Here is a 26,766-nt window from a genome sequence, read left to right as displayed (position 1 = left end):
GATTGGATTTGGAAAATGTTAAATGCCATGGCAACAGACGAATGGATATATCAATGACCGTAAAAGCTTTCAAGAAGTAGAAGGCAGGTGGAGGAGCTCTGAGCCACAAAGAACCATGTTGAGCATGACACAGAAAGTTGCCGAAAAACTAAAAAAAAAAACATTGATAACGGCAGGACAACAACAAAGACTTGGCTACACTTCGAGTTTTTGGAGTCCCCTTAATCTCTTTCGTCCTCTTTTCGGTACTCTTTTGGGGCTCTTCAGGTGGCAGTTGCAGCGCCGACTTGATTAATGAAATTGTTGTTAAACTGTGACAGTTTGCGGCTTCTAACTGACTTGCGGCAACGGCTCAACGGGTGGGCAAAAAGGGACCAGCCCTTGTTTCCCGGTATCCTGGCGTCGTCCTCTGGGTGGAGCCATCAAATTGGATGGGCGGACCCAAAGCAACGGCTGAGCAAAGGATGGGCATAGCTCTTTTGGTTTTCTTTTTTTAAGCAAAGCGGCGACAGCAAACAGCAGCATAAATAAGACAAAAATATATATAAACTGTATATTCTGCAAGTGAAGGACCGCCTTTTTAGCATTGAGCCGGGTTCTCCGCTTTAATTAAGCGCCGTTCATGACGTCAACATCACGCCCCCGCGCAAATCCTGGCCACAAATATCGGTTGCCCTTAGCATCGCAACAAAACACAACACACAACACACCAACAACATCCAACAACTTTTAGCAACAAGCAAATTACCAACACTGAGTGCAGCCGACAATGAATTATTTAGGAACGCATTGCGAGTGCAGCAGCCTCAGAGTCAGCTCCGGATTCACAGCTCCCAAACATCATCATTAGCAGCGGGCAAAACTTGCTAAATGCCAAAGTTAACATGTAAATAAAAAATTATATAAAATTTAAAAAATTTTATTTTATATTTTAAAGCTCATGCCCTCCGTCCTTTGTCTGCCAAGGGAGTGTTCGACCACGCCCAGCTCGGCAGCCAGCGAGTGCTTAGAAGCACTTGCGGCGGACGATAGATGGGCCGGAATCGTCGAACTCCTGCTTCGAGACACACATCTGCTGGAATGTGGGCTGCGAGGCCAGGATGGAACCGCCGATCCAGACGGAGTTCTTGTGCTGTGGCTTGGCGGTAACCTTGACCTCTATGGTGGACGGAACCAGGGCGGTGATTTCCTTTTTTACACGATTGGCGAAGCCCGGGCACGTGGTGGTGCCGCCAGACAAAACAATGTTGGCGAACAGATCCTTGCGGGTTGCCATATCGCACTTCATGATTGCATCATAAATAACCTCGTGGATGCCGCCCGGTCGGAAAACAATTTCAGGGCACCGGAATCGTTCTTTTCCTATTGTGATTACCTTGCCATCAGGCAGCTCATACGTCTTATCCAGTGACGAGCTGGAGGCGGCGGTGGCCATCTCCTGCTCAAAACTTAGGGCGACATAGCAATGTTTTTCTTTTATGTCCCGCACAACTTCAAGCTCAGCGGTTTTGGTGAATGAGTAGCCGCGCTGGGTCAGGATCATAGCCAGGTAATCTGTCATGTTTCGACCTGCCCAATTCACACGCGTGATACCATCTTTCAGGATGCAGCCATCATAGATGGGAACGGTGTGGGTGACACCGTCGCCAGAGTCCACAAAGATACCGGTGTTACCGCCGCCTCCAGCGTACGGCAGGTTATGTGCCACAGAGTGACTAGTGATATAAATGGCCCTAGCATCGAAAGTCTCAAACATTGTTTCTGCCATTGTCTCGCGATTAGTACTGGGATTCCGGGGAGCCTCAGTCAGGAGGACGGGGTAGTCCTTGGGGGCGACGTGCAGCTCGGAGAAGGTGTGGTTCCAGATCTTCTCCATATCATCCCAGTCGGTAACGACGCCGTGCTCAATGGGATACTTCAGTGCGAGGATACCGCGCTTGGACTGGGCCTCATCACCAACGTAATAGTCCTTATGGGCCGTGCCGATTATCACGCGCTGGTGACTAATTCGTCCAATGAGCGATGCAAATACGGCACTGGGTGCCTCATCGGAAGTAATGCCGGCTTTCAACACGCCGGATCCGTTGTCTATTATTACGGCTGGCATTTTGTTGTAAACTTTCCCAATGACAGACGCTTTAAGATTGAAATGCTGACGCCTACTTTTTCGTGGTATCGAAAAAATTAAATTTCCATTAAGATTCAATACATTTAAATTAAATTGTTAATGTAATTAAATTAAATTTGAATTTTCATTAATTCGAATTAATATTTAATTTTTAATGCTTTCTTTTAGACACCGTTTTTATGCGATTCCAAAACCCCAGTGATAATTGCTTGTAATAATATGATAATTTGTAGGTACCTCCCTTGCCTTGGTTCTCCTGTGAAGCTAATTGCCTGGCTGGCTCTGTCCTTTGGCAGACAGGATAATGCGAGGATATCGCCTGTCAGAGGACCGTTCCTGCAACTCGATTCCTGTTACTTTATATGCCCAAAAATGGTTACACATGACGAACGGATGGATGGATGGATGGATGGATGGATGGATGGATGGATGGATGGCTGCCTAGGAAAGGGGCCTTTGCTAACCGTTTTCATGGGGGCCGCTTTAAAGTTGCGACCCTCAGGAAAAGTGGCTGGTGATGATGGAGGGATCCATTCGTACACTCGTACTTTCAGTAGGACTCCCATTTGTGTGTGTGTGTGTGTGTGTGGTGTGTGCGGTGTACGGAGTGTGTGTATTTGTTTTGCCAGTGCACAATTCTCGTGATTGTTTTTGTTGCCATTTTTTTTCGTAGCTGTGTTGTTACTGCCTTTTTTTGTTGTTTGTTTTGCTTTTTTGTTGTTCGTGTCAGCGGTTTTTTGTGCTCGGAAATAAAAAACCTCGAAACAAATTAAATATGCAAATAAAAGAAAAACGTTGCAATTTTGCGCTTTGTTAAATATTTGCTCAATGGGTTTTCGTTCGCTGTTCTCAGTTCTCAGTTCTCAGTTCTCAGTTCTCAGTTCTCGCCGTTTTGTTGTTGTTTGTTACCAGTCGACAGTCGCCAGTTGTTTGGTTGTTTGTTTGCCTGCCAACTCTCTATGCTTGTGTTTTTTTTTTTTTTGCTCCTTGGTCTTTGCCCACACGAATTTTCCAGGTGGAGACTCCACCCCCCCTCGCGCGTCGTCGCTGTTAATCCGGGATTACCACCTCAAACTTTGCTAGCGTGTGCTGCAATCAATAGTGATTTGGCTGCGCGACCTTCAAGGGACTTTTAATATGCAAATAAACTCTCCTTGTTCGACCAGAACAGAGGTGCTATATAGTAATCCCCAAGGCTTCGTCTCGGATCCGTAAATTAACATTTTTTTTTTGGGTTTTTGGTTGCAACCGCGATTTAAGCGTCAGCCTAATCGTGTATTGGTTGCCACTAACAAATCCCCAAAAACTTTACCGACACACCGATGACAAACAAATGAAAACTATAAACCTAAAATCATTAAAACTTAACTAATTTTACCATTTGACATAAACTCAGGGCGTTTCGCGGTAGTAAAACATGGAAAATAGCCCTGATTTTTGTGATTCTGTGACATTCATTGGTTGAGGAAAAATTACAGAAAAATTACAAAACGGTGGTTTATTGGGTCATTTAGTGAATTTTCATTTTTAATAGCAAATAATGCACTGAAAGAAATCAAGTATAGTTTTTTGGGAATATTTAAAATTAAGAGAATAATTATATTAAATTTTGAAAGCATTTGGTTTATGAATTAAAGCCAAGACCCCTATTTTGTTTGACACTAAGCTAAAAAGTTAAGCTGGTCACATTAATTTTTTCCTTACAAAATATTTATATTTCTAATTTACTTTTAATAAAACCTATAATAAAATATAATTCTTTTATTTTCTTATTTTTATTTAAACGGAAATCAAGACTACAACTATAGAAATTAATTTTATGACACTACAAATTAGAAAATCTGGCCACATTAATTTCATATTCTTTATTAAAATACCCCTAAAATACACCCAATTTAAATATATAATTATAAACTTTTTTTTGTAGTAATAAAAGACCCTTTTTTCTATAGCTTCTAATTCATTCCTGCAAGCCTTTATCACCAACTGATTGCTGCTAGGGGGCATTTTGTATGCCATTCAATGGCAAATTGTCCACCGTTTGCATAAAATGCAAAGTATTTTCGCTGCGGCATTGCCGTACGTTTCCTTCTCGTGTCGCAAACTGTCGTTATATTTAACGTTGACATTTTATTGCCATTTGCGGTTGTAATTGCTATATGGTGGCACGCCCCATTTTGCACACAGCGAACCCAAACTGACCTTGCCAAGGGTCCCCGGAATGGAATGGAGCATGCCATAGGGTCCGGGTCCGGGTCCGGGTCCCGGCGATTATCAACACAACAAATCCATGGTGCCGGCCCATCGACCATCGCCTATTGTTGGGGCTTAAATCGATTTGAACAAATTTAATTGCTTCGGTTTTGGCTCTTTTTTTCGTTGTATTTTTTGTGTGTTTCTTTCTTTCTTTCTGGTCCACTTTTGTCGTATGCCAATTGGCAATTGCCTTTTAAGTGTGTCTATGTGACCAGAGTTGTTGAACCGTTAAAAACGGACGCGGTCGAAATAGAATCGGCTGGCAACGAGAGGGTCATCGCCGGGGGCGAGAAAGTGACAAAATCGAGAGAACAATAAGAACCAACAACAAGAGTTCGTTCAGGCAGCAGCAGCGCATTCTCCTTTTTGTCGTCACAACAATTTGTTGTTAAATGAAGCGCACTTTAATACCCCGGTACTTGTGGGAGTACAAGGGTATATTGTATTCGTGGCAATGTTTGTAATGTAGCCAGGCGAATTGAAACCCACTTCCGCTTCCGCAAATTGGATAACAAAGAATGAAAGGTGAAACATATGACATTTGTCCCTAAAGGAGACCTAACAAACACTTATTTAATTGACATTTTAGGTATAATTTTTGTGGTGAAACTTAAAAAATAATAATAACAAAATCAAAAATATATTCATTTCAATTTAGATTCAATTTTTATTAAATTAATCCCCCATTATCCATTTTTTTTGCATTTTAGAAATTTAAATCAATATTTATCCGATTTTTTACATGATAATTTTATGGTTTATGGATTCTTATAATCTGAACTAAGCCAAAAATTAATTAATTTTCATTCGCCAAGCTGTTTTGTCTTAGTTTTTATAAGCTTCTTAAAGTTGCATACTTTAATAAAAATTAAATTTCAGTATTTTAACAACTTATAAAGTTAAAAAAAAAATATAGTTCATATTTTAACAACTTATAAAATTAAAAAAAAAATATTTCAATTTTTTTTCATAATTTTTGGGCAAAAATCTAAATTTAAAAAATCTATAACTATACCAAAAATGTATTAAATTTAATTTGGAAAGCAGTTTTATCTTAGTTTTTATTTGGTTAACATGTCTGCTTACTATATTTTAGAGTTTTTTAAATTTCATTTTTTTTCAATTTCTGAAAATATTAAATATTAAAATATTAAATATTATTAAAATTTGAAAAATTAGCAAAAAAAATTGATTTCCCTGGGACATGGCTAAAATGATTCGGCTGTGGTTGCTGATCAAGAATATATATGATTTATAGGGTCGGAAATGGCCCCTTCATTGTTTTTTTTTTTTATCTTTTTCCTCCTTTAATTTCTAAAAAATCTCCAAATCTTTAAATTAAATTCAATTAAAATGCCAGAGTCCTGAAAGTCCTGGAGCTGCATTTAAAAAATAATTGCTTATATGTGTTGAGTTTATTACGTAATCCTATAGGTAGAATATATTGCACTATTAATTTTTGCTATAGCCGCAAGCAAGTATAAAAACTTTGTCTTGCCAAAGTTTGCGTCTTCCTTTCTGGCTTTTTGCAGTAGTTTCCCTTTTTCTTTTATATGCCTTGAAGGTGGGCTATAAGTGTGGCCAAAGTTGCAAGATAACCATAACGGAAGTTCGCTGGCTCATATACTGCAGATATTATTAACACAAGTGCGGCGGATTCTGCGGCAGGTGACAGGTGCAAAAGCGGCTGCCGAGCACTTTCGCATCGGAAATTGGCAAACTGCACGCGACGGCTCGATAAGTCGCGGTGAGTCCTTGCTGTCAACATGTCACACACGCCAATCACCTGTAGTGTGCCCGTTACCGTTACCGTGCCCTTTCCCGTTCCAGTGCCACACAGAGTTGCAACATTTCGGATGTGGCACGTGTGCACCGCTCAGCGGCAATCATTGTCAAATCACATCGGGCATGTTGTTGTTGCCCAATCATTGGCCAGTTGCCACGGCCAGTCAGTGATATCTTTCCTTTTCATCTAGAGAACCAGGAGAAGGAGGAGGATTTGGTCACTTACAAGCCAAAAATGGCCGAAGGCTGCTAGGATACCAAAGCAGACAAGTCAGTGTGTGCCTGTGTGTAATCAAATATTCCCCAAACAAACAAACAAACATTCCACAACCCCTGAATCCATCCACATGGTTACTCCAACTGCTGCTGCTGCTGCTGCTGCTGCTGCTGCTGCTGCTGCTGTTTGAATTTCAATTTCAGCCAAAGTTTCGCGATGCAGTGGCGACTTTTGCTTTACTGGCAGGCCACCAGCCAGCAGCCAGCTGCTGCCATGGCCACGCCCTTTTCAATTTTCTGCACTCCAAGTGGGCCGTTGATTCTGGTGCAGTTGCTCTGCTTGAACCAACGCATTATGGACGCTCCAACACGCGCAGCGGCAACAGGCGACAAAACTTTCCCTATCGAAAGGAGGGGGCGGTTGCACAAAGGGGTGAAATATCGCAAAAATTTCACTTCAGTATGCCGCGGCGTCTTCTTTTTTTTTTTTTCGTTTTTCTTGTTTTTTTTTTTTGGGATGGGATGATGGTGCGTGCGATGAGGCAGTTGTTTGAGGTGGCAAAACTTTGAGTGCTGCCAAAGTTTGAATTTAATTTGGCGATATCCCAGACAAGATTGCCCCCTCCCCCACCCCTTTTCGCCTGGGTTTATGTTTTAATACAACAACGTTGGTTAGTAGAACATGATTGCTATTGCACTTTACTAGACCAGAACTTAACTTTAACTGGTTTGAATTGTTCACTAAACACTCTAAAGGGGTTTAGTGATTTTATTTTAGAATTTAAGAAGGTGTTTGGTGAATTTATTTCGAGTTTAAGGAGATGTTTTTGACACAAAGAGAGAGGTTTTCGAGAGGTTTAAGGTTGATTCTTACCTAAAATAATATTATAATTAAATAATTAACTTTCGAAACTTGAATAGGTGCTGGTATCTTGGGTATTTATAGTCACAGAATTCAGAATATTATTGCTATCGAAGAAAGTAATCGATCAACAAGGATCAAGGGGAAACTATTAGCGCCCAAACAGGGACAGGAAACAGGAAGATCATAGGATCATCATAGATACTTTCCCTTTAAAAATATTTGGTAAACCTAAAACCCTTTACAATTTCTTTCTTTTCTTTCTATTTAAATAAATATCTAGTTTTATAAGTTATGCATTTTCTTGCTGTGCACTTTTCTTGTTGTGCAAAATAACAACATAATTTTCATGTAGCCTTTTCTAGGCTCACCGATCATCGCTTGCATGATTGATGGCTCTGTGAATGGGGCCATGAGTCCTGCTAGCCACGTTCTCTGCTCTGCATTTCTTCTGCATTTTTGCGCTCGGCGTCCTGTCTGGGTTACTTATATGGACCGACATGACGTCATGGGCTTCCTATTTTGTTATTTGTGTTGCTTTTCTGTGTTTCAACGAGGGCTCAATATTGTGTGTGTGCTAATTTACGATGCACTCACACAAACACACCCTCGCACACACCCGCATATCAACGTGCACACGACATATTACACGCAATTGCGTTGCCATTTTGCGGGCTGTTTGCTTGCCTTGGTCGCCGTTCTCGGGCTCTCGGTTCGCCATTTGCCATTTGCCATTCGCCATTCGCCATGCGCCAATTTTGTAATACAATTTAATTTGTTTTGGCCGGACGTATACTCAATATTGCGCATACGTCATGTGGCCAGGCCACAGAGACCATTACGACGGGGATCTGCCCGCACACACACACGCATTTATGAAATGTGCTCAATGTGCATAATAATAAAAATTGTTGAAAGTTATTGGACGTTCAGGCTGGACTCCATTGGGGGATTGAAATTGATCGGACGCGGACGCGGACGCGGACTTACAGACACGTCCCTGCATATATGCACACCACTCGATGACCGAATTTTCATCAATCATATAACGTATTCGATATGGACAGTGTAATTTCCACCACACCGCTGCCACATTAGGCGAGTGTCGTATTCCTTATTTATGAATTCATCGACGGCAAGGAGCAGCGCCTATTAATGGCCCATTTGAGCCAGTCAGGGCTACTTTTATGTACATATATATATATATATATGTGACCACTAGGATTCAGGCCCACCCCCCAGCCATTAACCAACAATCCGCCAGCACCGCCTCCAGCCCACTGCCAACCCAGATGATGCCCAATTGTCTGTCCGTCCGATAAGTGCTTCGCATTATGTGGACGCGGACAAATGAATTTCGTCGGCTTTCGACTGGTTTTTCCTTTCGTCTCCTCGCCCAACACCGTCCATGGCCACAACACGTCGCTTGTGATACAAAAAAAAAAAAGAAAAAAAAGTGCATTTACCATTCAGTCTGACCACATTTGCTGTGCATTTACCGTCTTAATGTGTCGAACTGCCTTCTTGCTATCGCAATTTGCATTGCTTATCGATGGACATGAGCTGTCCCCAATTTGCCACACACCCCTAGTTATATAGGATAGATAGCCACAGATAGATATAGGTTCGTCAACATGTAACTACACGAGTCACATTTTGTATATCAAAGGGAGGGGAGCAAAAAAAGAGCAAACAAGTCGGTAGAAGAACGATTTCAAAAAGGTATTTACCCAAGAAAATGTTTATAAGCAACACAAGATGCTTGATTTTCTTTTTCAAATCAAATAAAATATATTTGTATAAAAGCAAAAAAGAAGAGCTACGAAATTAGCAAACATATTATGGAATATTTCAAGTATTTAGTTATCGATATTAGAGTTGGTTAAAAAAATCGATTCTTTTCGATATTTTAGAAAATATTAAATAACAAACGGAATTGTTTGTTTTTAAATTCAATAAGATCCAATAAAAAAAAGTAAAATAAATTTGTAATAATTAAATAAACAAAAATAAAGGTTCAATGACAAACAACAAAATATTTCTCTAATAAAATGTTATCGATTAAATCGAAAAAACAATTGTTTTTAAATTCAAATTCCGAAAAACTACCTTATTTACATTGATTATTTCAAAACCGAATCGATTTCTTGACCAAAATATAAACAATTTATATAATCAATGTGGACATCGATTTTTTCCTCAGCTCTAATCGATATTTGTCTCATCTCTAGAGACAGTCCTGGTCCTGGTCCTGGTTCATTATAGCCTCTGCTGCCTGCTGGCCATTCAATTCAATTTGAACCGCCTTCTTGGCGCTCGTTTTTGTTGCGTTAAAATTGTCTTTTGAGGGAAAATTAAGACAACATTTAACGCCTCGTTGGAGGCGGTCATGGTGCGACTAATGGGCGTGGCCCCCATTGTTTTTAGCATGGCGCATTACTTAGTGCTTCTGACCATTGTTGTTGGTCCTGGCCGGGTTACTCCTGGAACATCAAAGGCGAACGGGAGCCCTGTTTTTTTTTTTTCTTTTTTCAGGTAGCTTCTCTTCCAAGTCTCTGGGTCTCTTTTATTTCGAAATAAGGGGAGGCCGAACGAACAACTCCCCTTTTCTGCCAGTGCAGCAAGGCATTTGTGAGTCGCTTTCAGGGCTTCCCGGTTCCCGGTTCTTGGTTCTTCGGTTCTCCGCCAAGCAGCAGTAAAAAATAAGTGCTTAGGAAAAAATGGCAATTTACTTTTGTTTTACATGGCGACAAGGCACGATTACCCCGGGCCCCACCTCGCCGCTTTGGAGTAAAGAGAAAAAAAACTATAAAAACAGAACTAAAATTGTATGCCATAAAAATTATTGTCTCGAGATTTGAGCACACAAAGGAGAGGGAGTGGGAGTGGGAGTGGGAGTGGGAGTGGGAGTGGGAGTGGGAGTGGGAGTGGGAGTGGGAGTGGGAGTGGGAGTGGGAGTGGGAGTGGGAGTGGGAGTGGGAGTGGGAGTGGGAGTGGGAGTGGGAGTGGGAGTGGGAGTGGGAGTGGGAGTGGGAGTGGGAGTGGGAGTGGGAGTGGGAGTGGGAGTGGGAGTGGGAGTTGCGAGGTGGAGCAACCAAAAGGGTTGGCTTCGCTACGCTTGGCTTGGATATAAAGCGACTTTCAAGAAAATGAAGTCCTTCGGACGGAGATGAACCGGGAAGTGTAGGAGGAACAACGATAGCGGCGACAGGAAGTGTGTGAGTTTCCACCCAGGAAGCCGGCTGAGCCGGAGATGGCGGTGAGTCGTCGTCTTCGTCGTCGTTGTCGAGGAGAGCCAGCGAGGAATTCCAGCTATTTGCAAGCAGCTCTCATATTAATCGATGCTCTTCTTCCGCCAAAATGCCAGCTGCTGTCCAGGAGCAGCATCTAACAGCAGGACGGTAATTGCTAAACGTTTGGCGTGTTGGCTAATAGCTTAAATAACTTACAGGACGACAGCAGTTTAAATCGATAGAGATTGGTGCATTGACCGGCATCTTGGCTTTGCCTTTTGCCCTCCTCACCTCACCTCTACTTCACAGCCATTGCTCATACGCAGCGTTGGCCCCAGCCAGAAAAGTTTTACAAAAAAAGTAAAGAAAAAAGAAGTCACAGACAAAACCGCATCCACATCCAACATCCGCATCCGGTTTCTAGTGTAAGCCAGACAACAATTCAATCGAAGCGGCATCCTGTTGCGGGTGAAAATGTTGTCCTGCGAGAGTCAAACACACACCCCCTACCCTCCTATGTTGTCCCTGTTGTCCTGCAGCGCTTTGATGCTTTCGCTGCAGTTTTAATTTATTTCCAGCGAAAGTTTGATTGCATCAGATGCTGTGTTCCTTGTGCCACAGCAGCTCCTGCAGGGGCAGCTCCTGCTGTCTGACGTGCACTACTTTTATTTAACAATTGTTTTCAGTCTCTGTGTTGCTTCTTATATTCCCTCTGAATTTTGTGTGGAATTTATTTTTGTGTAAAATTTATTTTTTGATAGGATTTTTCGATTAAAAACGAAAGACGTATGTATGTATGTTCATAGCCGTGGGTGTGAAGGTGTCAGCGGCATCAGAAAGCACTGGCGTTGACAGTTCTACCTGGCATATATTTTATATATATTTTGTAGAAACTTCAGGCGGTTTTTTTTGTGAAGGAAAGTAAGAAGGGTAGTAAGCTCAGTTGAAATGTATTTTTGAAATATTTTTATATATATTTATATATTTGTTATATATTTTATTTATTTCTTTTACTTTTTATATATATTTAAATATTTGTTATATATTTTTATATATTTTTTAAAATGTATATATATTTTTTTTAAATGTATATATATTTTTTTTAAATGTATATATATATTTTTTTAAATGTATATATATTTTTTAAAATGTATGTATATTTTTAAATTTTTTTTGTATAGGTTTATATATATTTTTTAATATTTTTTAATATTTTTCATATATTTTTATGCATTTTTATATATTTTTTTTATACATTTAATATACATTTTTATGTTTTTAAATATTTTGAAATATTGTTTTATAAATTTTATATATTTTTATAAACTTTTACATATTAGTTTATATATTTCTATATATCTTTATTTGTATTCAAATATTTTAAAATATTTTTCATATATTTTTAAACATTTTTATACATTTTTATATATTGTTATATAGATTTTATATATCTTTTTATATTTTTATATATTTTATATATTTTTTATATATATTCAAAATAAATTTCATATGCTTTTCTGCCTCTTCCACCTTCCTTTAGGTCCTTGAATTAACCCAACACTCTGACACCCAACAACCTGACTTTATATATCCCAAAGTCAATACCAAATGGTCGGCAATAACTTTAGTGACTTTTAGTTTTGACCCTGCGGCCAGTGAAGAGCACTCTCCGTCACCCTCAGAGACATTCTCAAGCATTTCGAAGAAGCATTCCCTCCTCCTGGCATTTCCCTACCATCCGTCAACTTGAACTCCGGAGCAGATGCCGCCGCTTCAGCCTCGATTTACGGCTACATATTGCTTCGCTGCGGGTAGTCAGCCTTGGACTCTGACTCGGATGGGATTGTAATAGACAAATTCGGCTTGATTTACATGCACGACAACTAGCCCGCCTGAGCAACCCCTGAGCAATGCAACTTGCACTTGCCAAGTGAAGTGAAGTGGAGTGGAGTGGAGTGAAGTGATGTGTGTGTGTGTGAACCAGCAGCAGCATCTCTCTGTTTGTCTTCCTGCGAGTGGGCACAAAGTCCAAACGTTCCAACGTACCCAACTGAGCCAGTTTTCCGAGCCAAACAAGTGCGCAGCACTCGAAATGCAACAAAATTTATGTACATATGCATTACCATATGCCATGTTTGTAGGCACAGAGACGACGACGACGACGACGACGACGACGAAGCATAGCAGACGTAGCACAGCGCCTCCAAGATGGCAGAGCGCGGTTGGAGAAGAAGTGTTTTGGGTTGGGAGAAGGTATCTTTGTCTGCCCGGCGACTTTATGCTTTTCAACCCATCATTACACATCGAGAAAAATGAAATAAACCTAAGCTTGGCAGGGTCTCTAGGGGGACATAATAAGCTAGTAATAAGCTAAGGATTCTAGGCTTAAATTGAAGCATTTCAAAGCCTTTCTGAATCTCAACAGAAGCTGCTTTAGCTTCATTAATTATAGTTTAATATTCTAGTTATAAATATTAAATATTTTATACATTTTAAATATTTTCTACATCATTTTCTCCCGTGCATTTACCGCATTTGGACCGCTTCTCAATGCAGCAGCAGCAACAAATGAGCGCCGCGCTTGAGAGTCATGCCAAAAAGGAGGAGAACCTGAAAGTTGAATGCCGCTAAGCTGGCGCCAAAAGTTTCCTGTTTCTCTACGGGTCTCGGGGTCTCTATGTTTCTCAATTGCTTCAGTGCTGAATAAATGTTGGAGCCGACTTTGAGCAAACTTTGGCAGGCCAGGCTAGGCCAGTCAAGGAAGCACCCAGTTTCAATGCGAGCAGTTTGCGAAAGTTTACTGCCACTCGCACTCGCACTCGCACAAGCACAAAGTGACTGCAGTTTGTTGTCCTCGTCAGGACTCTAGGACTCGGAACGCAAAACTGAAAGCTGAAGGCACTCACGATGGGCCAGAGCTGATGTATTGTGCAAATCATAGAATACTTATAAAGCGCAGGGAAAGTTTTCATCCCCCACATGGAGGGGGGTTGGGCAAAACTAACGAGCACGAATCCCGTAAATACTGAAAGGCCCCAGACAACTTGGCGGGGAGGCAGGGCCAAACATTATGATTTCCCACCGAAATGAGCAACTGAAGGATACAAATCCGAGTTGTAACAACTAATAAAGCTACACTTGACTTAACTGAATGATATTTAATATAGGAAAAGGAATATATCTTTTGAGAAATCATTTTTAAAGGTTATTCTGAAACCTATATGATATTTATATTTACTTTTAAAAATTACTTTTAGATCCTTATGTATTTTAGAAATGGTTTTAAAACCAACTTTAAGACCCTTGTTTTTAAAAATTCGTTAAAAGGTTACCCTTAGACCCTTAGGTTTTTGAAAATTCGTTAAAAGGTTACCCTTAGACCCTTAGGTTTTTAAAAAGAGATGTAAAGGTTACTCTTAGACCCTTAGGTTTTTAAAAAGAGTTGTAAAGGTTACTTTTAAACCCAGCTTTTAGGTTTTAGTTAAAAAAAAAACCTAAATTAATTATAATTACATGTTGTAGTACTTTGAATTTTGTTCAAATGTCTCCTTTCTCTTGGCTTAAATACATAATACCCTTGAACTCATCTAGGGCTGAAGCACAAAAACAGCTTTTGGCCACAGATGGATGGGCACAGCAATTAGGCAGCAAACCAAAATCGTTAGCATTGGCATACACGTTAAAAAGCAAAAGGTCAACTATTGTGTGGTGTCCCTAAAAAGGGTTTAAAGGTCATTAAAAAAAAGTACTAGACAAACCATACTGGAAGGAAGATGATACAAATTGGGGTCTAGGTTAGTTTCTGTAAATATTTAAAAATATCTTCAAAGGGTTCTCTTTAAATGCTCTTAGAGGAGCTCTAATATCTATAGACTTCTCTCAAGATCTCTCTGGTAATATCATTTATTTTGTTTTCGGTGCAGTCATAGCTGGAGCTTTCGATGTCAGTCTGATTGCGGCCTAGTAGAATGGCGTCATGTGCAACTAACAGCCTGCCAAGTCGTAATAGTTTCCGTGCGCGTATTGCTGCGTATTTGTGGGCGAAAGATGCTGGGGCATGATACCCGGTGATAGTATGGGTGGCCTGTAACAAGGCAGAGGCTTTGTTTACAGGCAATCCGTTCAATATGCAACCAAGTCCATGCCACTTGTGCCCCTAATGAGTTGACACAGCCAGAGAGAGCCAGAGCCAGAGAGAGTGAGTGAGATAAGTGGAGTGGAAGAATGCTCAGACACGTCGCTGGGGGTCCCGCCCCTCGAAAACACGTAGGAATTGTCAAAGCCAAAGAGACTGATTGACTTTGACTGCTCAATCATCTGTAAGGAGTCTCCTCTTAATCTCTGTCTGTGGTCGGTCAGATAACCCAAAAGGAAACTAAGCCATTGAACCCTTCTTTCCATGCATCATCAATACACAGGCCAAAAATTGATAAGAGGATTAACATTGGTATGGACTCGCACATGTGATTAAAATCAATATATAGACAGCTGCTTACAGTTTTTATCTAGTAGGTAAACACACACATTTCAAAAGGTATTAAAAGCTGTGGCTCAAGCTAAATGTTTTGTGTGAAAATAAATAAATGAAATCAATATTTATTGTAAGCTTACAAGATACTAAATAAAAAAGTTTTCTAAGGTGAAAATATAGCATTTTCTTGCTTAATTAAAAAGTACTTGTGATCTCTCAAAGTTCCCTGTTCCAGAAAGTAACCAAATAATAACCTGAAATCACATTGAAATGTGAATAGAACGTTCAGGTGGGAATACTACTATTCATTGTTTGCCTGTTTATTTTTGATTCGCCAACATTAGAGTTCATTTGATTTCAGCGAGTCGTGAGGCTGTGATATATGTTCTATATGTATATATATATATAGTACTATATAACAGGGATGTGTGTAGGCGTCTTAATAAAAGACATCGAGGATGGGGGCCCCAACACAGTCACACTCAGACAATGCTTCAGAAGTGCCTGGCCACGCATAATGTGCCAAACACACACATTCATACATTCATACATATCATACATATCATACATATATATATATGACATATATGTACATATATATATATATATATATGTACATATATCCGCACGCGCATGCATATGCATCCCAGTGCATGCAAAAAGTATGCAAATCGAGCGCAATTTGCATGCAAAGTGCCATCAAGAGAGCCTCAGCCCAGAGAAAGAAAGAGAGAGAGCTAGAGAAAGAGAAAGAGAAGGAAGATAGAGTGAGCGAAAGAGAGGGACCGAGGTAGTGAGAAAGGGACAGAGTTCCCAGTGCAAAAGTGGAGCGAAACTCATTAGCCATGCCAAGTACGGTGGAAAGGAAAAAAGGGTACGGGTCTGGGGTCCACCAGGCGGCTGCCACTACTGGGCAGGACCAGGACCATGCCGAGTTGTGCACACTAAGAAGAAAAGCAGGTGCTAAAATCAAGCACAATGGGATTTCGTTTAAGTATCCCACTGGATGATGATACACCATCCCAACCCGCTGGTTGCTTAAATGCAAATGCGGCGGCACAAAAGGTACAGGGTGCAGGTGAGACTCCATTGAATTTGGCTTCGCATCCGGGTTATTTTTTTTTTATTTTTGTAAATCTTGTGGCATTACAAATTAATAGTATCATTAAGAAAATAATATTTTATAGAATGCACAGGGTTATGTATTATTAAATGGGTAAATATCAATGGGAATTTGGGAGTTTGAATTTAAATAATCTGAACTTGATAATTTTGTGTGGAAATGTATGTTGTGTGCGGTATTTACAGGTTTTCTTTAGGTCATTTAAATGGTATCTCTATATGTAGTATCAATATACATATATTTCTTCTAATAATTATTCATATTTTTGTAAAGAATTTTGCTTGAACTTTACTATGCTTAGTCAGTTATATGCTGAGAAAAAGTACAGTTGTGTATTATATAAACACTTTTCCATGCTTTTACCATAAATAACATTTTTTTATTTTGGAAATTTATCCCTAAAAAATAGTACTTTAAAGAAAAATGCTAATAAAACATCAAATCCAGAGATTTCTTTGATTATATCCTCATGTTATCTACATTTAATCTTTATATTATCTAAAAGATAACAATTTTTATTTACAGTGCATACTGGTGGTATGTCGTCACCACTCTAGTTGCTCCTCTTGGCTGGGATAAGTACTAGGAGTAATGAGATTTATCATGAAGACTGTTTCAGTGCTAGGTAAAAATACTTCACACTTTGCCATATTTTCTTATTTGCCTTACTTGACTGCGGTGATTTTTCAGTGCATATTTTCTACTCTATTTTTTGTGGGCGTGATTTTCCTAGCTCACTCACTCTCTCTCTCTCCACTTTGTTATAGTGTTGTTATGGATAAAGAAGACTTTTTACGACTTTATACTAGCTTTTTGCGGTGGTGGTGGTGGCCGTTGTTGCGGATGCATGAGTGGCTCCAAGTCCACATTATTGGTGTTGTTGTTGTTTTGGTCAACTTGCCACAGCCTGGTTTCTTGTGTGTGGCATGTTTTGATTTCTTACATATTTTAGCCATTAAAATGCAGAAAATTTCATTAAAGCAACTATTTAACGGAATTTCGCTCGACTCCCTCCCCTTTTTTTTTTTTAAACACTGAAAAACGAAACACAACGCGACTATATGTTTTTATATATACAAATGTATCTGTGTGTTGTGCTGGAATGTGTGGAGTGTGCGGTGTGGGGTGTGCTATGATGTGTTTTATGGGCAAACCAAAATGACATGTTAATTACTTTCCGTGAAACTTCACTAGCAGATTTTAGGGCACTTGCTAATTAAAGGGCGACGAAGGAAGAGCGGCGGGTACCCAGCGGTGCGTCACTGAAAATTCGAATAAAGTGGCTTCGAGCGCGAAAGCTGACATATAAATAAATTTAATGTACGGCATCCCACACACGCCCGCCACTCGAATTTCTAATCCCATCTCCCAGATCTGTGTGACGACGACTCTGTGTGATTAGTCAGAGCCCCAGCTAAATCGGTTGAATAACACTCGATACATAAAACAGAATACAAAAAAAAAAAAAAAGCCACCCTTTAGTCGAGTGTTACGATAGTGGGATGCCCTGTATTCAAGTTACCAACTCTTAGCGATTTTTTCTTAAATCGTTTTTTAAGAAATATAAAAATTGTTATCGAAAGATATCTCTTACAACATCGATTAATTATCGAGGAATGTCAAAAACCCTTTTACTTTTTTACTTTTTCTATTATATAATTCGAGAAAAATTTCACTTCTTATAGTTCAATAATAATTATCGAAAATTATGATTGGCAGTTAAAGTTTATCGATATATTATCAAAAAATGTCTCAAAAACGATTTCCAAAACTTAAAATTCAAACAAAATAACATTGTTTTAGCTGATCTATAAAAAGTAGTATCTAAAATAATCGTAATATAGCACTAAAATTGTTCACAAGGGTCTTAGAAAAATGTTTAAAATTATCGATATTTCTAAGGATTATTACAAGAAATATCTTAGAGCACAGGGTATCCCTTTGGTCGAAACCTTGCCCCTTTTTATGGATTTTAGCTGAATTGTTTTATTGTTTTCCTCACTTGAACAATTGCGAAATTGTAATAAATGCCGATTGAAGTAAAGGGGGCGGGGAAGCGGCATTGAAAAATTTATGTTGGCTTTTTTAATCATAAAAAAATCAATTCTCACCAAAATCGCACAAATTTGTTACACGGACACCGCACGGGCTCGACTCGGCTCGGCTCGGAATGGTTTTTTTGGGGGAGCTCGGATAGAAGGTGCAAGTTGGGGGGCAGGGTAACGCGATGCTTATTTGAATGTTTTATGGTTTCGAAACCGAAATAAAATTCATAAAATCGACAGGCTTTGGGGCCTTACGGAGCTCAACACCGAGGGGAATGGGCATGGCGGGGGCTCAGAGGAGCAGAGATTGGGCGCGATGGCTGGGACTGGGACTGGGACTGCTGCTGCTGCTGCTGCACAATCAAACAATAAATCTATTTTGCCAGAGCCGTTACACACACTAAGCTCATTTAGATTTATATACCCCCAAAACTGTTTGGGGAATTCCATTTGTGTGCTGAAAACTTTTCTGCTTTCGCATTTGGTTTTGCGTTTTTTGTGATTTTTTTTTTTTTGTTTTATTCCATTCCTTTCACAGCCACACCTCGCGTTCCCGCTTTCCGGCGTTCCTGCTTTTTGCTTTTTTTTGGGAGCACGCTTTTTATGCCCGAAACTCGCGGACTATAGTCCGGGGTATATTGAGTTTCTTTCTTTTTTTTTGCATTTTTTTTGGCAAAGCATTTATAAATCCATAAAGTTTATACGAATATTCTTAATCAGCAGACTTGAAACTTTTATCTCTATTTGATTCACTCTATGGGTTTGTGCTCAATGCTTTGGGCCAACTTGAATTGAATTTAAGTTTTGATAAATTACATATAATACAACTGAAGTCAGATCCAGCTAAAGATAATCCCAGCAGGGTGCACAGAGACACACACATACATTTGTCTTATAAACAATGCTTTTGTGTACTTCGCCATGGCAACCTAATACTCCATTTCTGTAATTCAAGTTGACAAATTATCGATACATTTCCAAACAACAAACAACAGCAGCAGCAGCTGCAGCAGCTGCGGGAAGGGGCTTGAGGGATATATATGGTATGTATGTATATACGGATAGAGCGGTTGAGCCAAACAGACAAAGAGCTTTGTCTAAAATAATGAAAATTAAATGCAATGGCAATGGCAAAGGCAACAACTGCACCCTGCAAGGCGCAACGATAAAACCGTTGCACCGAAACGCAGACAGATAAACCAATAACAATAATAGCAACAAATGCAATAACAACACAGGCAACAGCAACTGCTGGCCCGCAACACCGCCAATGATGAACATTGCAACATGGCGCGGCAGCAACAAGAAAGCCAAGCCAAGCCACAACGACGCCAGTCGACGTCGCCAAAAGCCAAAGTCAAAGGCGGGCGAAAGAGGGGGAGAAAGTGAGCCAAACAACAGACACAGATAGAGAGAGCAAAGAAAATAGAGAAGTAAGAGGGAAGTAAGAGGGAAAGAGGTGGGAGAGGGGGATAGACAGGGATAGCAAAGAAAAAGTGCCACCACAAGGGGGAATACCCTGTCATAAGGAGCCCATATATCAAAAGCTAATAACTCATTATTTTAATAAAAGAAATATATGATAAAAATAAAATAATAAGCTCTGCTTTTATTTAATTCTTTACATATGCTGTAAAAATTAGAAAAAATAAATAAACACTATTATCTGGCAAACATCCAGAATTCCTCTCACTTGATGTTTTCATCACTATATTATGTAGCATACTTTTTGGAACAAAAACAAAAGGTATCTAAAATTCAAAGTACTTTTAAATGATATTTTGATCTGAATTATCATTGAATTATATTTTTATAATTTAAATTTATATTTTTATAATTTAAATTTATATTTTTATAATTTAAATTTATATTTTTATAATTTAAATTTATATTTTATATATATATTTTTTATATTTTATTTATTATAAAATTTTTATTATTATTTATTATATTATATTATTTTTTATTGTATATTTTTTTATATTTATAATTTATTGATCTTAAATACTAAGTATCAATGAATTATATATTTTGTTAAAATTGGGTAATAATTTCATATTTTATATTATATTTATTATAATTTATATTGTTTAATATAAAACAAAAATTATTACCCAATTTTAAATAAATATTATTAATGATAAAAAAAAATAATTATTGTGTAGTCTATTTCACAAGACTTTTTAAAATAAAAATTACAATGATTAGGGTTCCTGATTTTTACAAAAAAAAATCTCTCTGTAACCTCGAAAATAATTCAACACTGAGTTTTCTTTACTTCATCGAAAGCTAACAATTTTATTTCAAGTGCATTTGGCTCCAAAATAACCCTGACAAATGGCGAAACAAAGGGGGATTGTATTATGCGAATTGACGTTTTAACTTTTGAGAACTTTTTGTCACATTCGCAAAAAGGCAGAGTGAGTGCCTTTTGATTGCTACGCCCCGTGGCATCAATACCAATTTGCGCACTTTATATCGGCCTAGATCGGGGTGGACTCATGGTGAGATATATACTTTAATAGGCGAAAGCAAAGCCGTGTCTTTAGTGTTCCAGAGATTTGGACATTGTTACCCTTTCGGTTCACTTCGGCCAGCGACATTCTACATCCAACATCCGCCTCGTAATCCCCACCGATGCTGATGCTGATGCTGGGGCCCCGCCCGAAACCCGAACCCCGAGGAGATCCGAAACCGTGCGGGACAATCAGTTTTGACATCGCTGAGCTGGGGGGCTCAGCCACTCAGCGGAGCATCTGCAGTCCCCCCTTGAGAGGAACTGCAAAAAAAAAAAAAAGGAGGCCCATTGCTGACAGCAGGGAGACAAGGGATGTGGGGACAAGGGATGTGGGTACAAGGGATGTGGGTACAAGGGATGTGGGTACAAGGGATGTGGGTACAAGGGATGTGGGACCCGAGTATGGGCAAGGGAATGGTCAAGTCTGGCCTAGGAAACCGTTTTTCAATGGCGTTTGCAGCCAGGCTTTTGTTATTTCAGTGCTCTCCTCTTCCGGCCCTGTTGTTTCTGTGGAATCGCGTGGCCCCACAACCCCGGGATGAGCTCCAGATTCAGAATCAGGTCCTCCCCCCCCACCCCCCAGAATGTGTCAGGGCGGAAGAGCGGAAAAGCGGAAGGCAAAGTGTGAGATTCGCCTTTCCCTCTGTCCAATTCCATTTTAACTTTCCCAGCTCCCTGCTGTAACATTATTACTTGGCCACTTTTTTTTTTTTTTGGGTCCAGTCCCGGGGACTCGTCGTCTGCCTTTGTTGTACTTTTTAATCGCTGTGTCGGAATTTAATAATTTTAAGTGAAAAGCAGGTCGCTGGGGGTCAGAGACTGGGTCACCTTTGGGGGCCAGAATGGGTCGCGGCCTCCATTTGTTTCTCTCTTAACAATTTTTACACCTGTTTGGCATTTTTTGTGTTGTTGTTGTATTTTTTTTTTGTGCGTTTTGTTTCTGGCAAGGGATGATCTCTTGCCCAAGCTACTGGACCATTATTCATTCATGCCTGAAATTATATTACGGCCAAGGACGTTCAGTTGCCGCCAGTCTCCTCCTACTGGAGCCTGAAGCCTGGCGCCTGGTGCCTGGAGCCTGGTGCCTGCCTTTCTGGAGCTCAACTAGGACTATGCGCCTTCATTGTTGTTGTTCAGAAAAGTCCTTCCTGTTTATATGGAATTGAAAACAAAGTTACAAGGGATTGGGTGCTTTGCTGGAGTGCCCGGCAAGCGATTCTATAAACAACAATGTGTAAAATAAAGGGAATTACAACCGAAAAGCCCCAACAAAGTGTCCGAAATATGTATTTTTCTTTTAATACATTTTTTGTTTTTTTTTTTTTTTGTGGAAAATAGTTTAAAGCTTTTTCAGGCTCTGAAGCCAAGTTAATAGACCTGTTTTTAAATGAAATATCCAAGCTTTTGAATTAAATTTTAAAGAAAATTTGAGAGGGTGGGTGCCTCCTGCCTGATTTAGATTCACACACATGTACATTTTACACAAAAAGGGCTGGGAGGGGGGGTGGTAAGGGGATACGTAGTCATTACGATAAATGCTTTTCGGTGTAAATCTCTCGGACAATGCGCTCGGCACGTGCGTGGCAAACAAATTAACAACCAAAGACCCCCCCGTCCTTCTGTACTCTCCTTTCGAGTCACAATTATCTGTCAAGCGACCATAAAAATGCTCAATTACACCATCGCGTTTTCCAATATTGTACCACACACACACACACAGCACGACCGCCCCCTTAGCCCCGGGAAAATCTCTACCCTGTGTATCCTGTTACCCCCCCCGTCCATCCTTGTACCCACGCGCGAATGCTCGAATAAATTATGCATTAACTATCGCCAAACAATTTCTCATGAGGTCTAGTTCAGATTTCCATTCTCTGATAAGTAAAATGGAAGCGAAAACGTAAATGGAAACGGGGCACATACCACACACACCACACACACACACACACACACACAATGAGATTATGCTTTGGCGTGGGTCTATTTGTAGGAAGAACAAAAAAAAAAAAAAACAAGCAAATCATGGGCTGGGGAAGGCACCTAATCTAAGGACAATCCCTAAAAAATATATTTATATATGACAAAGAAATAATGCCGCCCAAGTTACCAATAGAAATGTATTAAACCTTGAAGATTTTGTGGTAAAATCTTTTAAAATATTTTTAAAAATATTTTAAAAGAGTTCAGTTATAATTTCTTTAAATGAAATTCAAAAAAATTGATTTTAGATTATTAAATCTTCAAGATTTTGTGGTAAAAGATTATTAAATATTTTAAAAAATATTTTTAAAAATATTTTAAAAGAGAAAAGTTATAATTTCTTAAAAAAAATTGATTTCAGAATATTTAAACCCCAAAAAAAACATAATATAAGCTAACCTAATATATCATTTAATACAATTACTTTTTCATGTATATATCCTTTTATTACCATGCCTAAAAAATACCCTAAATTCATAGTTATTTCTTCAAGTGTATTACCAAAAAAAAAAAAAAAAGCAGGCCTCCTCCGTTACCTGTTTTGTTTGCATTTGTTTGAGGGCGTAGCAAAGAAACCCAAAAAAAAAAAAACGAAGGAACAAATAAACAAGCGAAAGCAGTCCACATTGGCATCGATTTCGATTTCGGATCGCACTTGAACCCTTGGCAGTTGTCGTATGTCCTGCCAGGCCAAGAACCCAACACCCCCCCTCCTATTACAGGGAGGTGCCAGTGTTGGTGGGAGGCAATTTAATGCCGGAAATAGTGTTTCCGACGGCGCCTGCTCCTGCTCCTGTATCTCTCTGTTGTGTGTGTGTGTAGCTCCGAGCAAATTAATATACTAATAAAATGCCGAAAATTCACAGGCCTTACCCTACTAGCCCACCCCAAAAAAAAGGGGTCCTATTGGGGTGTTTGCCTTCTCTGCCGAAAGGGTAAACATTCCCCGTAATGAACTTATTTGGAATGCATGCCACGCTCTCCACAGCAGCAGCAGCAGCAGCAGCAGTGGCAGCAACAAGCACCAACAATGGCGTGTCGGTCAAATGAATCTGTAAATGAGCGTAATTTAGGCCCCGACCTTGGCAACTCTTTGCCTTGGCAATTGTTTTCGGATACCCATGAAATATATTTGCCCAGGGACGAGTGTGTGTGTGTGTACAGAGAAAGAAAGTTCTGAGGAAGGAAGTTCTTAAAGGGTTAAATATTTTTTAAAAATATTTTAAAACCCTATTAAATTAGAAATGTTAAATTTAGAAATATTTGAAGCCTTTAAAAAAGGAGAATGAAAGCTCTTTTAAATAAGAAATATTTAGTTTACTATTTTCTAATTTAAAAAATTAGAAATATTAAATAAAAAAAAATAAAAATACAATTTAAGGCTTTAAAATTGAAAGAGGAAACCCTAATAAACTAGAAATATTTGATTTACAAATATTTTAAGCCTTTTAAAAAAGAAAGTGAAACGCCTAAATTAAATCAATTTAATGACATTAAAAATATTAAATTACAAAAATTGTTTAAGCTTTTTAAAAAAAGTGAAACCCTATTAAAATAGAAATATTAAATTTAAAAATATTTTCAACCTTTCAAAAATTTCTTTCTTTATATTCAAATTTTCCCCCATCTAGTGGACCTTGAAAATACCTTCAGTTAATGTCAAATGTCATATAGTTATATTCCATTTTTCAGTTAGTACCTTTTACTTTCGGACAACTCCCTGAACAGACGTGATTTCGATTTCAATATTTCGCTTATTTAGGCAAGTTTACACCTAAAAAAAAAAATATATATATAAGTAGAACAAAATCAGTCACTATAAATTTGAGTCAAAGCGCAGATATGGACAACTTGAACGAGGCAGAGCTCTACGTGATCGATGATGACTCCGAGGAGACATATGAGGGAGACGACGACGAGGACGATGATGATGATGTTGATGAAGCAGCAACCATGGTTAAGGCCATGACACTAGAGGAGCACGAGATCGATACCAAAGTTGCAAATGAAGGCGAAAAGAAGGAGGAGAAGGAGGAGAAGGGGGAGAAGGAGAAGCAGGAGGAGCAGAAGTTGGCAACCAAGATGTCTATAGATCCGGATGACCTGCCCACGACTAGCACCAATTGCCAGCAGCGCAATCGTAACCGGTTCCAGATCAAAAAATGGAATGCTGTAGCCGTATGGGCCTGGGACATTAATGTCAACAACTGCGCCATTTGCCGCAACCCGATCATGGATTTGTGCATCGAATGCCAGGCGAATCCGAATGTCAACTCCTACGACGAGTGCACCGTGGCCTGGGGTGCCTGCAATCATGCCTTCCACTTTCATTGCATTTCGCGTTGGCTCAAGACGCGCCACGTCTGTCCGTTGGACAACCGTGACTGGGAGTTCCAGAGGTATGGTCGCTAGACATGGCTTCCATTTCTTTGCCAATAAACGTTTTTTGAATTTCTTTACCCAACACCCCTAAACCTCCCCCCCCCCCTAGAATCTGACCAGCTGTGGTTTTTACTCCTTGTTCCTGCTCTTGATCCCCGGCTCTCCTTTGCCTTCTTTGCCACGCTTCCACTTCCGGCTTAGCTTCCGTTGTGTGGCACTGGCCCGGGGCCATGAATTAATTTCCCCAGCAACATCGAATATTATAAATTGGGGAAACCATTGAGGAAAGGAGGGAGGCAAGGCCGGTCCGTTCATGATTGAAGTTTTAAGAGAATTAGGTTCAGGCCTTTTGGAAATTCGTAGAAAACTTCTGTTTAATTTTTTCATTTTCAAATTCTTTTTTATTTTCTATTTTTTTTTTATTTTTTTGTGGTTTCTTTCGTGTGCAATTAAGAGCCAAGAAGAGCTGGCAGCTAAGTTGTGTAGTTGGTGTGACCCGAAGGCAAAAGGCAAACATTTTTGGAAACAAACTTAGTGCAACTCTGGGTATAGCAAAAGCCCATGGGCTCTTGGCATCGATATGTATTCTATGGAAAACTGTTTGAAAATTTGGTGAAAAACTAAGTTTTGTAAGGAAGTTTTTTAACTTCTTTAGTAAGCAAAGACCAGAGAACAAAAAGGATGCCAGTTATGCATCTTGTAGATTGTCTTTGCTTTTTTTTTTTGGGTATTGTGATGCAAGTATTAAGATGAATAACGCCATAAGAATTTATTATATAATAAACCCCTGCTAATACCCTTTAAAAAATATAATTTAAATCACAAAACTTACCAGTTTCCTCTAAGAATACAAAATTCTGTAGTAGCACCTCCTATAGCTCTTAGATCCTTCAATTCCTGATCTACGTAAATCGTAGTTGGGTTTGGTTGAGGACTTCTGATCTTTCGCTGACGATGGCAGCCTGAAAAAGAGCAAAAAAAAAAGTAAGTAACTTGGTAATCATGCCACAGGTAATGGTAATATTCTGATTAGCAGCAGTTCAAGTGTTGAACGGGGGGAAACTCACTGCATTGCCAAGTGCTCTGGCAGCCATCAAGTGTTAATAACCGCTCATTAGACACCTAATCGAGAGCATTAGAGGGGTGATAGAGAGATGGGAGCGGGGGGGGGCGGCACCTGACTCCATGAGGATTCACTTTAGAGAGCTATTTCGGCTGTATTCCGATGTGTGTATGGATGTGCCTCGTGCTCAACTGTCGGTATGGATAGGATTTATATGTATTCATATATGTTGGGTATCGTTTCAATGCAAAATGCGAGAATTCAGCGAACAATTTCGCAGCTGCCAGGGGTACCAAGGGTACACAGGGGATGTTGGGTTGTGGAGAGGAGCAGAAGAAGCAGGAGGAGAGAAGGTGGTGCTGTGGCAGCTGCAACGGTCACGGCAACATCTGCTACATATGGCAAAATGCAACAGCCAGAAATGCATTGTCATGGGCAACAACAAAGGCCACAACAACAACAACAACAACAACAACAACAACAGCTACCTACTATATTTTATTTTATTTGGTCAGTGTGTCTGTGTGTGTGTGCGGTGCAGAAATCGCCAACGAAAACCAACCCCGCCTAGCTACGTACGTATCCCTACCCTCGCTGGGAACTAACCTATTATTAAATCAAAAGCAAAACACACACACACACATATATGTATATATATAATTCGCAATTCCACTTAAAAGGCGGTATCAAGATTCAAACACACA

At 39.5% G+C, this 26,766-nt stretch overlaps 3 protein-coding genes across 7 annotated transcripts in view; 1 reads left to right on the top strand and 2 right to left on the bottom strand.

The window, feature by feature from the left end:
* The window catches only part of kek5 (kekkon 5), a 164,590-nt gene that overhangs the window by 11,757 nt on the left and 126,067 nt on the right, over window positions 1-26,766 (bottom strand). For all 5 annotated transcript variants that reach the window (XR_011445513.1, XR_011445514.1, XM_070288124.1 and 2 more), the window contains one exon: window positions 25,832-25,961. The gene's annotated coding sequence lies outside the window, so the exon portion shown is untranslated. The remainder of the gene's footprint in view (window positions 1-25,831; window positions 25,962-26,766) is intronic.
* Window positions 944-2,107, bottom strand: LOC108082907 (actin, cytoplasmic 1-like). Its single transcript, XM_017178490.2, has 2 exons — window positions 1,983-2,107; window positions 944-1,877 (listed from the first exon to the last, which is right to left on the bottom strand). The coding sequence occupies exons 1-2, from the start codon at window positions 2,105-2,107 to the stop codon at window positions 1,007-1,009; spliced, it is 996 nt and encodes a 331-aa protein (XP_017033979.1). The 3' UTR covers window positions 944-1,006.
* LOC108082906 (RING-box protein 1-like) lies at window positions 24,248-25,081 on the top strand. Its single transcript, XM_017178489.3, has 2 exons — window positions 24,248-24,379; window positions 24,458-25,081. The coding sequence occupies exon 2, from the start codon at window positions 24,460-24,462 to the stop codon at window positions 25,027-25,029; it is 570 nt and encodes a 189-aa protein (XP_017033978.1). The 5' UTR covers window positions 24,248-24,379; window positions 24,458-24,459; the 3' UTR covers window positions 25,030-25,081.

The sequence above is a fragment of the Drosophila kikkawai genome, chromosome X, assembly GCF_030179895.1.
Source record: "Drosophila kikkawai strain 14028-0561.14 chromosome X, DkikHiC1v2, whole genome shotgun sequence".
Lineage (NCBI taxonomy): Eukaryota > Metazoa > Arthropoda > Insecta > Diptera > Drosophilidae > Drosophila > Drosophila kikkawai.
Note: the sequence above shows the minus strand (reverse complement) of the source record. Positions and strands in the feature narration are given on the sequence as shown.

Coding starts and splice junctions, on each gene's coding strand:
- LOC108082907 (XM_017178490.2), bottom strand. CDS start 2,107: ATGCCAGCCGTAATAATAGACAACGGATCCGGCGTGTTGAAAGCCGGC. Junction 1,878..1,982: donor CACCAGCGCGTGATAATCGG/CACGGCCCATAA, acceptor CGACTGGGATGA/TATGGAGAAGATCTGGAACC.
- LOC108082906 (XM_017178489.3), top strand. CDS start 24,460: ATGGACAACTTGAACGAGGCAGAGCTCTACGTGATCGATGATGACTCC.